Source organism: Cinclus cinclus, chromosome 1, assembly GCF_963662255.1.
Source record: "Cinclus cinclus chromosome 1, bCinCin1.1, whole genome shotgun sequence".
NCBI classification, from domain to species: domain Eukaryota; kingdom Metazoa; phylum Chordata; class Aves; order Passeriformes; family Cinclidae; genus Cinclus; species Cinclus cinclus.
In genome coordinates, this window is record NC_085046.1 from 99,758,935 (window position 1) to 99,776,384 (window position 17,450).

The window sequence follows — 17,450 nt, forward strand, 5'->3', positions numbered from 1 at the left end:
ACTAATAAATTCCACTTTTGTTCAGTTGCAGCATGCAATAAATAAGTGTATGAAAATGGGTTTACCTCTCCTTTACCTCTGTTTTAGAACATTAACTTGCTTGCTTAGCCTTGCATTAGCAGGTCTTAATATTTTGTGCCAAAAACAGCAGAATTTGACAGCGTTGGGATTTTGGCATCAAAGATAAGAAAAAACAACAAAAAAACTACTGTTTACCCAACCTGCTTCTTTGAAGAGGATTTCTAGCCTCCTTCAACTCCCAAATTTAGGATGTCAGGTGGTTGAACGTAAATCAAGAAAATCAAGTTCAGTCTGCTCTGTGGCTGCCAATAATGCCAGATTAATTTTTGTTGCAAGCAGTGCTGCTTCAGCCAGGGGCTCGTACAGCACCAAGTGAACTGCTGAGCTCCCTGCTCCTCCCAAGGCCGGGAGAAGAAGCAGGTCTAGACCCTCTTTCCCAACCTGACCCTGTTCCCAAGTGGTGACCACATTTTCCTAAAGGATACAAGTGCAAGAGAAGGAAGGGAGAGTGTAATCCGAGCAGTAAACAGTAAACGTGGGATGCAGAGAAAGCAAGAGCCTGAGGTGGTTTGGTGAAGGCAGCATGTGCAAGGACTCTCCTGACTGTGAGCTGAGGGCCTGCCCCTTTCCTTGCTGGCTTTGACCAGAGTGGCTTTGTAAAGGAGCTGACCTATGGAGCTAAGATTACAATTTCTGTCCTGATGCCACACCCTCTTCCCCAGGAAACGTCTTGCCTGCTCCCAGTTTCCAAGTGGTGTCAGTGGTACAGGCTGCCATTATTTTCTTCACAGCCTAGCGTTGACAGATGTGTTTGTGTCTGAGCAGTGGGAGCTGCACTTCTGGGACTCCTGGGGTCTGGCTTCTCCTGGCAGCCTGCTGCTAGATCCTGCTCTGTGGCCAGGTGCAAAGCAGGTACAAAAGAAAAATATGGTGGGCCAGGGATGGAAATAAAACGTGCCAGTGACTAGGCTGAATAACTAGATGAGAAATGAAAAACACACAGTTGAGGAATTTGAAAAGAAGAGTAACAAAGCCAGGTAGAACTCCGTGGAGAATATTATTGCAAAGTGAGAGAGGTTTCCAAGAAAAAGGCAGGGAGTTATTTGAAAGGAAGTGCAACTGAAGGAATTGCTCACTAAACTTGCTACTAAAACAATTTTCAGTTGTATCTCAGGAAAGGAAGATGATTAGTGGTGGTTGACTGAAGAGAAACAGGAAGTGTTTGTGCTTCCTGGAAGTTGGTGTGCTTTGTTTGGCTCTGTTACTGCTTATGTACAGGCTGGTCCTCTGATGATCCTGGGGTCATTATGGTGGCAGGGTTTTTTTCTCCCTAGGATCAGATGGAAGAGGTGTCTCTTTTTTTCTAAGGAGAACATTAGTTTTCCTCTTCCACCTCCACACATTCTAGAAATTCACATCAAACAGTTGCAAGTAAACACACGTGCCAGAATGGGTGAGTCAAAGCAGTACTATTGTAAGCTCTGAATTCCAGAGCCTCAGTCTGCATTCTGCATTTTGAGTCAAGTGTATGAAATGCAGCAAGGAACAGGCTGGTTCCCCAAGTTAATAACTCCATTATTTAGCAATGCCAAGATTTCTGGTATTTTTAAAGTACTGACTTTTTTTTTTTTTTAACAGTAATACCAGAATTTGACTTGGACCTGAAATCTGTTTTACAACAAAATGCAGTTTTGCACACAATAAGACGGTGAGTTCTATTTCATTCAGCAGAAACTATGCTAGTGCCTTGATTGGAAAACCTGTGCCACAGCTGTGTGATGGCAGGCTCTGAGTCTGTAAGGCATCCTCCTCCCTTTCAAAGCAAATAGTCAACCATTTACAAAGAATCAACTTCACTTTGAAGTTTAATGGCTTTACTCACAATGGATTTTGCTTTGTATTGCCCTGCATAGTAATTTCTCTTCAATGTATATTGTGTTATAACTTTATCTCATGATGTAGTTAAGACATACCCACATCTCACATTTATAAAATGCATGTTTGAAGGTGCTCTATGGATATTCATAAATCCTTAGGCATCACTATACATAGCAAAGAACGTGGCCCCTGTGAATTTGCTGACTCCTCTATGATCCTTCTACAGACAATCAGCCAGGCCCTCCCAAGCTCTGCCTCTGTGCCAAAGCCAGTCTGGTTGGCATGTTCCAGCAACTGTCTCAACCTCTGAAGTCACATTCTGCAAAAAAAATTGTACTTGATTAAAGCTAGTGTAGTTCCATTTCTGTGTGGAATAGAATTGGGCAGACAGCTTCAGGTTATGTGTTTAACAGTTGCGTCGTTTATATACTTCCTAAAGTACTGTCTCATTCCCTGAATACCAAACTAGCAAAGTACAATCTCGTCAGGAGCAGCAGACCTTTGGAAATTTCACTATGTTTGTAAAGTGCCTTTTTAATTACTGAGCAACATTTTTTGCTTGGAAAGTGCTTCTGAAAGCAAGAAGAAAAAGCAAGAAGTGTTCTTGAAACATTTAAAGTTTGGATTTCCAGAGGTTTTCTCCTTTGTTTGCTTGCTTTGTTGCCTAGGAACTGGCCTAAATAAGAGACTCCAAGTAGACAGAGTGTTCCCTGGTAGAGGCTCTCCAATGGAGAAGGGCTGTTTAATTGATATGAGCAGAAACATAAAGCATGCACGGAGAGCAAATGCCCAGCAGTCACTTTGTCAGCTGGCTCAGGCAGAGACTTTTCTGGCTCGGATTTAATGGGGGCAGATAAACCTGTTGTTCATCTTTCATTTTGCCAACTGTTTTGAGTACCGTGGATAAATGCTCTTGTACTTTAACCTTTATCTGTCCAGTTGTTTTAACCTATCTTGGTAGCAAGACGTGCACAGCATCTGTAGGTGTGGTGAACTTTCTAACCCGGGTCATGAGATCTGTTTGCACATAGCCTATATCCCCTGTACCACCATGATCTGTGGAATATCTGGATTTCAGCAACATGGGCTGGGTGAAATAGAGTATTAGCATCAGCAGCTGGTGATAGCTAGGAAGACCAGTAAGATACTGGGGTGGCACTTTAAACCCCAGGGATTCATGATAAATACCTCACAAATGGAGGGATTTCATATATACCATCTGTGGTAATTCAGCAGCAGCAAGTGATGAAGTCACATCACACAAATCCATCCTCTAGCCTGCAGCTCACTGGGTATTTATGTAGCATTGACTGCCCAGAACACTTCTGCTTGAGAGGGTACTATTAATTTTTATTTTCTTTTTAGAAGACTGGAATCAAGTATCACTGTTGACAGTTACTGTACAGAATAACTAAAAGCTTTTTCTTTTATTATGAATAAATTTTGTTTCTGGCAGTTCAGTATTGTACATTTGGTACAGAATGCTCCAAGCTCTAAGATTTTCTTACTCACAATTGGATGAAAATAGTGCAGCTCTAATTTGTAGATTTTCATGCCTATTTTACATCTTCTCTTCTACAGCTTTAGGGATGATGACCCTAAAGAAAAGATCCCAAACTAGCAATCTCCACATTCAGACTCTCAGGCCAAAGTCTTAACTGAATGCCTCACATTCGTCTCATGACTAGAAATGGCCTGATTTCCAGAAATGCTGAATGTCTTCAGTGATCCAGACAGACTCTAAAGAGCACTTCGACATCTGAAACTCATGCTCCCTTTTTTATTATTTTTTAAATGTAAGTATGGGTTAACAAGCCTAATTATCAGAAATCCAGATTTGAGAATTTGGCCTGGAAAAAATCTCACACCTGTTTTTTTTTTATTCATTCATCTCTTCCTCATCATCTTCAAATGCTTCCTCTCCATCATTTGCTGTTGCTTCTTGGTATTGCTGATACTCTGAAACCAGGTCATTCATGTTGCTTTCTGCTTCTGTAAATTCCATTTCATCCATTCCCTCTCCTGTGAACCAGTGGAGGAAGGCCTTTCTCCTGAACATGGCAGAAAACTGCTCCGAGATCCTTTTGAAGAGCTCCTGGATGGCAGTGCTGTTGCCAATGAAGGTGGAGGCCATCTTAAGGCCACGGGGAGGTATGTCACACACTGCCACCTTGACATTGTTGGGGATCCACTCCACGAAGTAGCTGCTGTTCTTGTTCTGGATGGCCAGCATCTGCTCATCGACCTCCTTCATGGACATGGGGCCACGGAAGACCGTGGCCACCGTCAAATACCTGCCGTGCCTGGGGTCACAGGCTGCCATCATGTTTTTGGCATCAAACATCTGCTGGGTGAGCTCTGGGACTGTCAGTGCTCGGTATTGTTGGCTGCCTCTCGCCGTCAAAGGAGCAAAGCCCGGCATGAAGAAGTGAAGGCGCGGGAAGGGGACCATATTTACTGCCAGCTTCCGGAGGTCAGCATTGAGCTGGCCTGGAAAACGCAGGGATGTGGTTACCCCGCTCATGGTGGCAGAGACCAAGTGGTTTAAATCCCCGTAAGTGGGAGTGGTGAGCTTCAGGGTGCGGAAGCAGATGTCATACAGAGCTTCATTGTCGATGCAGTAGGTTTCATCCGTGTTTTCAACCAGCTGGTGGACCGAAAGCGTAGCGTTATACGGCTCCACCACTGTGTCAGAAACCTTGGGAGAAGGCATGACACTAAAGGTATTCATTATCCTGTCCGGATATTCCTCTCGGATCTTGCTGATGAGTAGGGTTCCCATGCCAGACCCTGTCCCTCCTCCCAGGGAGTGAGTGAGCTGAAATCCTTGCAGGCAATCGCAGTGTTCACTCTCTTTTCTTACTACATCAAGCACAGAGTCAACCAGCTCTGCCCCTTCTGTGTAGTGTCCTTTAGCCCAGTTGTTCCCTGCACCAGTTTGTCCTACAATACAATACAAAAGGGAAAGAAAATATACAAAATTATTGGCAAAGTTGGATATTTGCATGCTAAATGGACTCACATCTGTAAGAAAAGCTGCTATAAATCTGTCAGGTAGATAACTGTGCTCTTCAATTTTGCCAACAAATATCACTAGAAGTATCAACATAAACTTTTTATATAGTCTGGCAGTTTTCATTAATGCCTTTGGGTGTTTGTTATTTTTTTTTCTCCTTTTTTGTCATTTTACTTTCCATACATGCAAAGATGGCCTTAACTCCTTGTTTTGAAAACTTTGACATTCCCAATCCTGATGAATCTGTAAACACGACTGTTTCATATTTAAATGCTTTCTGTCTTTAAGGAGCATGATGCATGCAAAAGTAAATCATAGATACATATATCTCAGTGAAAACGAGAGGTTCTTGGACTGTTCTTATGAGTCAAAGAGAAAACATTGTCATTCAAGAATATAGCTGGGCTTCAAAATCATATTTCATTCATTATATCAGGAACTATAGCTTTTTAAATTCATGGTTGCCTAGCCTGAATGAAAATAATGATCAACAGAAGCTTCAGGGACATTATTTCAAAACTTGGAAGTCAAGTGCCTTTTAGGTTTTACAGATTTCCTTACAAACTCACTATTCTTTAGGATATGCAAAATTACTTGCAAAACTGGATTACTGATATTTCAGAAAAGTGATGCGTCAATTACTTTCTTCCCAAGACTTGCCTTCTTGTTTTATGTGCCACTCAGTTTATTAAGATAATCAGTGTGGATCATTTGCTATTGTCACTATTTTGTTATTGGTTAGATAATGACGAGGATTAAATTAGGGAATCAGTTTTTTAGTACTCCTGTTCCTCACAGTGACAACTATACACATACATTTTGCCACTGAACTCACTTAGGGTACTCCTGGCAGTGGTATTCAGACAGAGCAATAGTTTCAGAATTAAGTATAGAGCTGGCAAATCCTGTGCTGTTCCCCAAGAGCTTTCCCTCCCTTCCTATTACCATGTCTCATTTCAATTCCCACAGCACCATGTTGGTGCCAAGCATATGAACCAGGGAATCTGCTGGCTGGCATACTTCTGAAATCCTATGCACTTTTTTTCCACTGCATAAATGTTTGGTTTCCTCATGGTGTATTTGGTTAGTTAATGCATTGTTCTGTATGCTGCTGTAGTTTTCTTTCTTTGAGCCTAGGGAGCTCAGCACTTCCTGTCCAGCTGGGCAAAGCACAAAGTAATATCCTTCCAGAATGAAACATGTCTGTAAGCACCTGCAGTCTTTGTGAGTGGATCCCCTACTACAGATAGGGCAGCACATCAGGATGCATAGGAACAAGCAGACATCACTCCAAAATGCAGAAGGCATTTATCTCTTCATGGAGGTAAATTCTGATTTTAGGACAACTATCAGCTACTCCTGTAGCAACGCTACACTCCATCCACTAGTTAGCCATGTACTTAGGGTCTCCAGTGTTTTTATTGGTGATTTCCTACTTCTACACCCAGTTATCTTATACTTCCAGAACCAGTGGCTCTACAGCATGGTAAGACTACCACAACACAGAACATGTAAACATGCCTACCCACCTGACCTCTGAAAATCTAAGGCAAACACATAGAAATAATCAAATTTCACCAGGACTAAACTGTCTAGGTGGACAATGGGCCTATGCCCATAAAACTCAGGATCTGGCAAATCTTCTGCCAGTCCTGAAAGCCCATCTCCACCATCCTGTATCTGTCATCTGCCAGGGTCTAAAGAAGCCTACATGAAGCAATCCCAGAACTCATCTGAACTCCTGGCACCTCCAGATGCTTTTATCACTCCTCCTTTCACCACGCTGTAGGGTCATCACACTGTTCAGGTTGAGTTGCACATGCAGAGAAGCCACTTGTCTAATAGTCAATTTATTTCTGAATCTCTAAAATGGCACTTGTTTCCTACAATCTTCTTTCACACCTCTTTTTCACGCTCAAAATATAAGATAAACCTGGTAAAAGAGCTCAGTAGCTTGCACATTAACATTTGGAAGCCTGGTGCGAACAGCCCTGCTGCATAACTTGCCTTTGACTTCCAGACAGCTATTTTGTGGTTGCCCCCATCAGTTTGTACAAGTTAAAATGGAATTTTAATTAATGGAATTTTGATCAATGGAATAAAAATATCTCTGCAGAAAATCTAGCAAGGATGTACACAAGAAATTAATGAGAAATGCAAAAATGTGCAAGTGAAAACTGCTTCACAGGAGGAGTTCACAGCAGCTCTTGGTGGGCAATTATGTTCTGTCAGAAGGCCAGCAGGCTGCTGCTCTCATACAGCAAGATCATTCCACCTACAGTTCTTCACCTTTTAAATCACTACCTTGTCAACACAGGTGTTAAGGTATAAGGATTATTTTGTGTCCATCTCAAATCTCTTGTTGGTCTGATATAAAGTTCCTGTATCTGGAGTGTGTGACCATCTATTCAATACACCTGCATGAAATCCTGATTGGTGGTCCATGGTTACTTGCTGTGGAGATGTGGGCAGGTTTATTCAAGCAGAGGTGGAAAACATCCCCATCAGAATGAGCCCATACAGCCTGGGGTACAGCAAGTGTGGGACTGCCAGCTTCTGCCACAAAATCCTTTGTGGGCCCAGGCCAGACTTTTAAAAGAGAAAACAAAATGCTTTGTTGGCTTTTGACACAGAAGATCATTACTTCAGCGCTCAGCCATTCTACATTATTCAGCAGGTTGGGAGGACAGTGCCTGATGCTGGCAGGGGCCTCTGTCAGATACAAGTCAATCACATGCTGTTGGTTCATTGTTATCTTGGCAGGAAGGGAGTGCAGCAAACTGGACTATTGTTGGAGACATTCTGAATTGATTTTGCTCTGGTTTTACTGGTGCTGTGCCAAACTGTAAAGCTCCAGTTCGGGTATTTCCATAGGTCAGGTGAATTCACTTTCACAGGGGTAGTCTGGTTTGTGCAGGTGAAAGGGAATGAAAGGAACAACCTGAATACAGAAACAGACTTCATAAAGGTGCCTATGTCTATGGCTTTTCTCCCTAAGCTTACCCCTTAAGTTACATGTTGTAACTTACAGCTCCTTAGGAAGAGACCCATAACACCACCGCCATGGAGTTTTCAGGAGAACAACATGGAGAGCATAGAAATTTTAAGTCAAAGCCTTAAAGGAACTCTGTATGGCTTTTCCACTCCCCTCTCCAACCCAACAACCCAGAAAGTTTGCTTTATACCATCCAATTTATGTTTATCTCTCCTCTGTCTGTCCCTGGCATTGTTCCTTCCTTATGTTAATACAACATACCAACTAAGTTCCAACCTAAGCTTGTCCTGTCAGGAAGAAATGTGTTTGCGGCTAGTGCAGACTTGGAAACCAAAATGACAAGAAAGTTCTCATGGTAGCTTTCATTCAGACTTCCTGTTCCAGCAAGTGGCTCACTTAACTTCCACATGCTTTTTCTCCTTTAGTGCAAAGGGACTGATAATGTTCCTGTACTTTGTAAAGATGCTCTGAAAGGTAATGTGCATTTTTTTTAAGCTTAGATGCAAAGTACTGTAGAAGTCCCGAGTAAAGCAGTAAAAGCAAAAACAACCCTCTTGTAAGAACACTGCAAAAACCAGAATGTCTCCATTCTTTCAGGCTGTTCCTCATTATGCTAGAAACTAACCCAGAAACTGGCTGCATATGCATTTCCCATGTAACAGATGATCTTCTTCCACTGTTACTATACTGCAAGGATCTACTGAAAAATTTTAATTACACAGCCTAAAAACAATCCTGTACTCAAGCATTTAATGTGCATTTAAGTGAAGACTAGTCTGGTTGGTTTGTGGTTGAGGCTTTCCCTCCCCCCTCCATTTTCTGCATAATTTCTGTGCATTTTGTTGTGAAGAACTGGCCTCAGGATTTCTCTGGAGTTCATGTATGTGGAAAGCAAATGTACTTTATCTGAATACCATAGGAAACTTCCAGCAGTTTGCTAACCAAAAGAATAATCAACAGAATGCCTTTCTCAGCTAACAGGACGTTTTCACTGGCTTACAGATAATTGCAATTACATTGATAGCTATTAAGATTTCTCAGTAGGGTCACTTCTGAACAGGGAGATTGAATGCTTTTTTTGACCATTCACTTGGTAATCAAACAGCAGTAGAAGAGCTCTGGTTTTTTAAAATGAAACATCCACATACCAAAGATAAAATTATCAGGCCGAAAGAGCTGACCAAAAAGACCAGACCGCACACTATCCATGGTTCCCGGCTCCAAGTCCAGTAAGACCGCTCTTGGCACAAATTTGTGGGCTACAATAAAAAGTAAGCACGCCCTTAATGTTCAGAAACAAGCTAACACAGTTACAGCTTTCAATACACAAATATATTATGTCTCATATTGTTAGTCTAATATATAGTTCATACATATATAAGTATTTCCTATACAGAAAGTCATGGTGGTGAAAAACCCACCTCCATAGGAATAAATCAATTTAGCTTGGAAGACAGACCTGACATAATTTAGGCTCTACAGATTTTACATTTTGTAAGCTCTTTATTAGCAAGAGATATTAGGAGTTTCTGATTAGAAAAAAAATTGTTTACTTGTTCTTTTTAAGAAAGCAGTACTCTTTTCTGTGAATATGTTCCAGTTATCCTAACAGATCTCCACCAGCTTTTATGCTTGAAGGATTCTCCTCCACTGAAAGAACTATTTAGTGTACATGGCAAACAGTAGCAGTCATCACACCTACCACAAAGCACAAAATAAACAATCCGTGTCAAGTTGAATTTGTTCAAGGAAACTCAGGTAAATAAAATTAATTAACCCCAGCTGGACAAAAGATGAAATATTCACACTTACAGGTTCAGGACCCCAGACCAAAGGACTCCAGATCCCTATTTTACGCTGTTCACACCTTTCAACAGCAGAGGACTCTGAGGACTTGGATGCCTTTTGGCATCTTATTAATCAAACAGTTCTCTATTACCTGTGGCCCAACCCTCCCATTCATGAAAATTAAAGAGAGACTACATATAACCAACAGTTTAATTTGGAGTAATTGAAGAAATGCATTTGGTGAAGCAATCACACATTTGAAGAGCACATGCCTATGGTGATGTTAAATAATAAACAAACCTCCACCTCTAGACCCTAAGGACAGCTCCTTGTGCCATTTCTCTGTGCGTGGGGAGATAGTACCCAGCCATCTTAATACTTTGTAAGAAAGTAGATAATATTTTCTGTTGAGCTGGGCACAGCTGGGGAGCTGGTGGCACGTGAGGAGCAGATGTGGCATGCACGCCCAGATGTGCAATATGGCTTTATGAGCCCGTCTTCTATCTGATTCCTGTGCCCCTTCCCACAGAGTCCCCTGTCCCGCACCCCTCCCCGTCCCACACTTACAAGATGATTCATTATAGTAGACATTGATCCTTTCCAGCTGCAGCGCTGAGTCACCGACATAGCCTCCGGCTGGGTCAATGCCATGCTCATCGCTTATCACTTCCCAAAACTAAGGAAGGAAAAGCGAGACGTGGGCTGGTTGGGAGCTTCCCTGCGGAGCACCGGGGGCCCTGCCCAGCGCCCGGGCCGGGGGCGGCGGCGATCCCGCGGCAGCTGCCGGATTCCTGGCGTGCCCGCCGCCCCTCCCTGCCCGTGCGGCAGCGGGAGCAGGAGCGGGAGCCGGGCGGGCACCGGGATTCAAACCCAGCGGACGGGGCTGCGGCGGCTCCGCTCCCGGAGGGGCTGCCCGGCCTCTGCCGCCCTCCCCCGCTTCTCAACCGCAGCCTGGCCGGCTCAAACAAACAAACAAACAAAAAACAAAAAAAACAGCTTTTAAAACAATTTTTATAAACCTGTCCCCTTTGGTTTCGGTACTTCCCACGGCCTTTTATGGTCACGGGGAGCGGAGCGATGCGCGGTGCCCCGGGCGCGCCCGGCAGCGGCTCCTCGGGGAGCGGGGGCGGCCGGCACAGCCCGGCCCCAGGCGTGCAGCATTGCCGGGGGGCCTCCGACAGCCCCGGGAAACCACCGGGAGCGTCCCCCGGGCGCTCTGAGGCTCCGCAAATCGGCGGCTCCGCTTCAGGCTCACCTTGGTCCCGATCTGGTTCCCACACTGTCCCGCCTGGATGTGCACGATCTCCCTCATGGCTGCGCCCCGCTCTCCCCGCCGTCCGCCCGCTGTCCCGCCGCCCAGCCCGGCTGTGCTCCGCGCCGTCCCACCGGGCGGTGCTTTATGGGCTCCCGCTCCCCCCGCCGCTCGCCCGGCACCGCCCTCGGCCCGGGGGGCGACACCGCCCGCTCTGCGACACCGGCCCTCGCATTGTCCCCGGCGGCAGCGGGGGTCCCTGGGGGCTCCTCCTGCCCCAGCGCCAGATCCCGTCCGTGCTCTGCTGATCGCTCCAAAACCGGTTCAGCAAACTCGGCTCTGCCGTCTTCATTCCCCCGGAAGCCCTCGCCGTGTGGACATCGCCGCCTTCTCCGTCTCCTGTTCCGTGTCCCCCTGCCCCGACGGGCGCGCACCTGGCAGCGTTTGCTGCAGAATTCTTCTTCGGTAGAATTTTTTCAAGGAAAGGGTGATGAGACATTGGAACAGGCCGTCCAGTGAAGCAGTGGAGTCCCTGGAGGTGTTTAAGGGAAGACTGGAGGTGGCACTTAGTGCCACGGTCTAGGTGAAGGACGGTATTGTTCAGTCATGGGTTAGATTCGATGATCTCAGAGATCTTTTCCTATAGAACTGATCCTGTGGTTCTGTGATCCTGCGAAGGGGCAGCATCCAAAAGAATGGGCAGCGCTTGTCTGTGCCTTGCCGTCTTCTTCACACAACTCCTTCCTTCCTGATGGGCTTGTTTATTTTGGTTTCTTTTGGAGTAGTTGTGTGTGTGTGTGTGTGTGTGTGTGTGTGTGTGTGTGGTGGGGTTTTTTGGTTTGTTTATTTGTTTGTTTGTTTGGGGTTTTTTTGGTAGGTTGATGTTTTTGTTTGGTTTGGTTCTTGTTTGTTTGTTTGGGTTTTCTTTTGCCAATAAAACAAGCTTCTGTCTGAAAATTGTAACTGGCTGTCAAGCAGTCTGTGGAGCAACTTTCCTGAGATCTCATGTCACCACAATACAGAGCATGCCCCGGGATATGCATGGTTTGAAATGGCTTGATTTGTAATGATAAAGGAGATTTCCTTTCCCCTCCAGTGAGGAAGTCACTTCCCACAGCTGCTGAATCTGCTTTATGACCCCTCTGGATAACTGCTGCACAGTTTCCCAAGTGGAAGCCTGCTGTCATGCCAGCATGACTCTACCATGGGATGCCATTCTCTGTGTAGCCCATTCCAGCCTGTAGTCCTGGTGGGAGATACTCATCTGTCCGTGCACATCTGCGCTGCCCAACCCAGTCTCTGCTGTTGTGCAAGAGCAGCCCTGAGGCCAGAGTTACAGAACCTCCTTATCCACTTGTTGAAAAGTGGCCTGGCTGGGTGAACTCTTCTGGTGAACAATCTTGTGTGCTCTCTACAGTCAAGGTAGCCCCCACCAATCAATATATAACCTCCAAGTAACCCAAAATATGTGTATTGGAAAGCCACCTGCTGCCTGTCTGCCCTTACATTGCTGTGACATGACCGATGCCAGGTCGACTCTGTGCTCTCAGCTCCAGCCTTGCCTTTTCATAAATGTTTTTCAGCAGGGCTTGCAGCATCTTGCAAATGACCTCCGAGCAGCCCACATGCATGATGCTAGGCTGAGTCAAATCTCTTTCTGACCTCAGGGAAGCAGCTGGAGGATCAGGATCAGCATGTTTGCCTTGCAAGCAGCAATTAGAAGAGGACTGGATACTATGTGCCTTTTTCTCTGCCGAAGGACTCAAAATAAGTGTCCTTCTGTGTGTGATCTGCATTTTTGGAACAGGTCCATGAACAAGTCCTTATTCAGCAGCCTGATTAGTGGGGTTGTCTTGGACATTGCCTGAATCTATATGTCCTTTGACTATGCCTTGCAGGCCTGGCTTTCCCCACGCTTTGCAAATCCTTCCATTTGCTGTTCATACTTGCCATTCTCTCGCCTGTTGCTGGTATGCCAGTTTTCAAAATTCAGTAGGTTCCCAGATCCAGGTGGTGGTAAGGCTGGGTGTGTGTTCCCAGTAGGCTCACAGGCACAGATATAGGCGTGGCTGGCCACACTGACTAACCCAGGCAGAAAACACAGCACTCACACAAAAACAAACATCATTAATGGCCTCATCCTGTTCCCTTCTCTGGTGGATCAGGACAGAAGCCCATTAATGGAAAATAAATATGTATTTGCATACATCTATACAATATGGATCCCTGTATAGCTGGTCTGAAACACTAATCTTATTCTGTTGTTAACACCTAAATTCCAGCTCTTTCCAGTTGCTGGCAAGTGCAAATGTTATCCCAGAGGCCTTCAGTTGCATTCTAGTTGCTGGTAGTCAGATCTACAGCTATGAGCTATGGCTCCCTTGTCCACTGCTGGCTTTAGGACACAGCCTGTTCAGTAGCTGACCTCTGGATCCACATTTGCCTCACACAGAGATACAAACAAGTTCCTCTGGTAGCTAGTCCAGAGTTGTGGCCTTACCAGTAGCTGACCCCACCACAGCCTCCTCAGCACGTGGCTGAGAGAGCCTTGTCTCTCCAGCAGCCAGCTCAGAGATCCTCTGGCCTCTTCACTTTCCTTCCTGGACTCATGGCTGCTCCAAAACTTGATTTCCACCTGCCCTGGCTTGCTGTTTGCTAGTGACCACACATGGATGTTCATACAGTGTGTGCTCTTGTCTCTCCAGTTGCTGCACCTAGGACACACAGGCCCCTGTGACTTGTGGCCCCTATCTCTAATTGGTGGCACTCAGGCCACAATACACATATAATACGCATAGTATATACATGTCACTCACACACCCACACACACAAAAATAATTCAAATACAGTTGACTAAGACAAGACAAACTGAGATGGTCAGGTGCAAGATGTAGCCAGACAAGCATTCTCACCAACACCCAATCAGGTCACTTTAGCCCCATATCCTTTTATTTTTCTATATCAAACTATCTTTATCCCCTCTTACTCCCACCTTTGATTCCTCCTCTAAACATCCCAAAAGTTATCTTGTACAATCCCAATGTTCCTCCCCTCCATTCCCCAGAGATTCCCAACTCCTCTCTACACAGTGATCCATGGAGCCTCTCCCACTGACTGGTGCTGATGGGTGTCACACCAAGACCCCAAGATGAACCCTCACTGAGAGGTGCCAGGTCAGAGGCTCCTTTCCTCCAGCTGTGCTATTTGATTTCTCCTGCCTCTGTTCCTTTGTCCTCCTTTCCGTTTGTGGAGATAAGCCTTGAATCACATAACCCAGCAGTAAGTCAAACCCATATGACCATCTGAATCAAATTATATTTTAAGAATAAAAGTAAGGAACAACAAGTGGGCATAGGTAGGCAGTAGGGGAAGCTAGAAGCAATGAGAGTGTCTTTTAGGACAGCCTTTAGTCCATGTGCTTTCTGAAGAGCTGTATAGGTTGCACTGCCAATGTCTGTAGTCTTTGAAAGGTTTGTCTACTGTTAGTGAGCAGCAGTCAGTGAAACAAGATTTAGAGGCCAAAATTTCAGCCAGTTTCCCACACATAGGAATGTATGAGGTTATGTATAAGGCTGTAGTGCCTGATGAAGGTGAGCAACAGCTTACCCAATGAATTTGCATGTAGAAATTTTATAGTTATGTAAATAACTTCTAATTTTCAGTCAGAACTGAATCAACTTGCAGCTTCTCCATGTTTTACTGCTGGTAATATGAAAGGAGACACTTTTGTTGGTCACTGAATGTGGATGTACCTTCAAATCCTTTTCATCTGTGCTTGTGTTTACTTAATAGCTCAGCTGAACTATTTAGGAAGTGAAGGTGCCATTATAACCTGTGTCCATAGCAGCCTGCATATTCTTCTTGAGTCTCCACAGACTTGGTCTGGGATTTTAAGGGTACTTACGTGTTTCAAAATACTCCTATGTACTTACCTGTCATGGATTACTTATGGCTGTATTTCAAAACCCCACTAAACGCCTCTTGGAAATTTAAGGCTCCTAAATTTCTCCCTGGGTGCTTCATCTTACTGAGGCCATGAGATTCATTCTATATTTAGATTAATATAGAAACACACTGTAAATTCTGTACAATGGATTCTCACTTGTTATATTTGGCTCTCTCAGATATCTCTTTCTCACATACCTATAACATATACTGACCTCTAACTTTCATAACTCATAGTCTTTTTTTTATTTCCTATTCACTCCATAGGTTAATTTAATACTTAGAATATGTCTCTTTTTTTCCACCATGCACAAAATAGAAGAACTTTCTTAAGATTTCCTTTGCAGATTTACTCCCTTCATTGTTGTTCTTTATTTATTTCCTTTTGCAATCTTAACTTTATTTCTGCTGTTAAAAAGAATTAATTCATATATTTAACCTGAAAAAAGAATAAAATGTTGCAATAGCTACAAACCACTAGCTCAAGTTTGCAGATTCATGCTCCAGGCAGCCTTTTGAACAATCAGTTTACCTACTCAAGGTATCTCTTGCTCCCAAGTGTGAAAGAAAAAGACTAACTACTAGAAGAGGTCCAAACTTGCATTTTAGGGAATGGCATGACCATTTATGAGAGAGAGGATATGGATTAAGGAAGATCTGGCTGCCAGGCCATATCTGGATTAGGCATTTCTAGCTGGTAAAATCCCAAAACAGTTTGTTTGGTCAGAGCTGACAAGGTATCAGACAGTAGCAGCAAATTAAATATTCACACTGATCTTATGCGAGATCCAGCTGCTTTGAAACAGCTGCACACATTCACAGGATGGGGCCATCCATGGGGGATTGTAGAGCATTCAGTGTTCTGTCTTCAGGTTTTCTCATGTTCTCTTTTCTTATGCTGAAGAGAAATGGATTCCTACAAAATTATGGATTTCTCAAGGTGGGACAAAATGTGTAAAGTGCCCATGCTGCAGAGTAAAAGGGTTTTTCCTGTAATAGCAGCTCAAGCAACAGTCATATCCCACAAAGTCACATGGAAATTAGCTGTTTCTTTTCCAGGGCACTAAAGCAAAGTTCTTCTGTATTTAGCTAGTCATATGATATGATTGTTAAGCTGCTTCCTGCTTTTCAGGAAACACATTTGTGTTTATATCAGGTTTGCTGCTAAGACTATTTCTATTTACTGAAGTTTTTAAGGGCTGGAGAGAAATTAATGCTGTAAGAAAACATTTTAGAAGTTAGCTACTTTTTTCAGCATGATAAATTTGTGCGTTTTGATATTTAAGAATATCAGCAAGTGTCTATCCAGTGTTAAAAAGCTTGTTAGCACTTATATTAAATACCAAAGCAATAAATATAATCCACATGGTGGATTTAATCTGACAGCTTGTAGCAGGCTAGTAAATGAAACTAAGTCCATGATGACCTTTAGGAGGAAGGTCCAAAGGTCAGTCTAGTTCCTGTCTTTCCTCTTTAGTCTGAAGAATTTCATGCAAGTTAAGAAAAGAAAAAAAATCTTAAAATAATTTAGTTTTGGGTTTGGTTTTTTTTTGTTGTTTTTGTTTGTTTGTTTGTTTTTGTTGTTTTGTTGGGGTTTTTTTTGGCCTGGCTTCCCAAGCATGGGAAGTCATGCTCTGTTCAAACATGTACCCACGTATCTCCACCACTACCTCTTTTTCCATCAGCCTCTTGTGGCAAAATCTACAAGGGGCACATGAGTTACAGAGGCACTGCAGCTGCAGATGAGTCTAGAAACAGCTCAAGAACCCAACAAAAACATTTAAAAGGGGAAGTGAGGTGGCAAGACACACACACACACAGAAGAGTGTGGCCTGTTAAGACAAACACCAGGCCACATATTTAGCTCAGGTATTTTGGAGCTTGTATTCTGCCCAGAAAAGCCATTACATTTCATAAGGTTCTCAAACAGTTTCTTGCTCTGTCACCTCTCCCATCCATTAAACTTGTTGCTGTGGTTTCACGAATTGCCACCTATGCTCACACCCAATACTCAGGGGGTTGTTTTAATGCCTCTCATCTGGCTGCTATCTGTAGCTGCCAGTGGAGATACTGCTGACTGATGCTTGTTTTAGCCCACAAGATGTAGCCTGAACTTTGTAATGTTAAAGCAAAAGTCACTAAGTCAAGTCAGGGCAAAATATGTTAAGATGCAAAGTCTAAGAGACTGTGAAGTGACATTGAAGGAATTCTACCATCTCTTCCAAAGGAGTTTCTAGCTGCATTTTCACACACTTTTATCACCCTTTGACAAAATGGATGGAAAACTTTAATCCCAACCCTGAATATTCCTGTGTTTGAGTACAGGCGCTTTTGCACTTTCCAGCACTTGATGTCTTTTGATTTGTAAGGTATTTTCTGTCCTTTGGAAGTAAGTATTTTCTTTCAGCCCTTTGTTTCTCCCCATGCTTAGCCTCAATGCTAACCATTACTCATCCAGGACTTTTTGCACAGCTGGTCATAGTGATTTTTATGCAATAGCTGTAGCACCTGGAGCAGAGGGAAGCATGTACCTGCCTGTTTTGTCAGGCAGAAAT

General features: G+C 43.9%; 1 protein-coding gene across 4 annotated transcripts; it reads right to left on the minus strand.

The window, feature by feature from the left end:
* Positions 1-3,659: 3,659 nt before the first annotated feature.
* TUBB6 (tubulin beta 6 class V) lies at positions 3,660-11,047 on the minus strand. Of its 4 annotated transcripts, none has more exons than XM_062487963.1 (5): positions 10,954-11,047; positions 10,266-10,374; positions 9,059-9,169; positions 4,775-4,842; positions 3,660-3,916 (listed from the first exon to the last, which is right to left on the minus strand). In XM_062487963.1, exons 1-5 carry the CDS (start codon positions 11,008-11,010, stop codon positions 3,779-3,781), a joined length of 483 nt encoding a protein of 160 aa, XP_062343947.1. In that variant the 5' UTR covers positions 11,011-11,047; the 3' UTR covers positions 3,660-3,778. The 4 variants fall into 4 exon arrangements, with proteins under 4 accessions (XP_062343947.1, XP_062343938.1, XP_062343919.1 ...); XM_062487954.1 differs by having other exon boundaries at positions 3,660-4,151; positions 4,758-4,842; XM_062487935.1 differs by having other exon boundaries at positions 3,660-4,842.
* Positions 11,048-17,450: the final 6,403 nt, after the last annotated feature.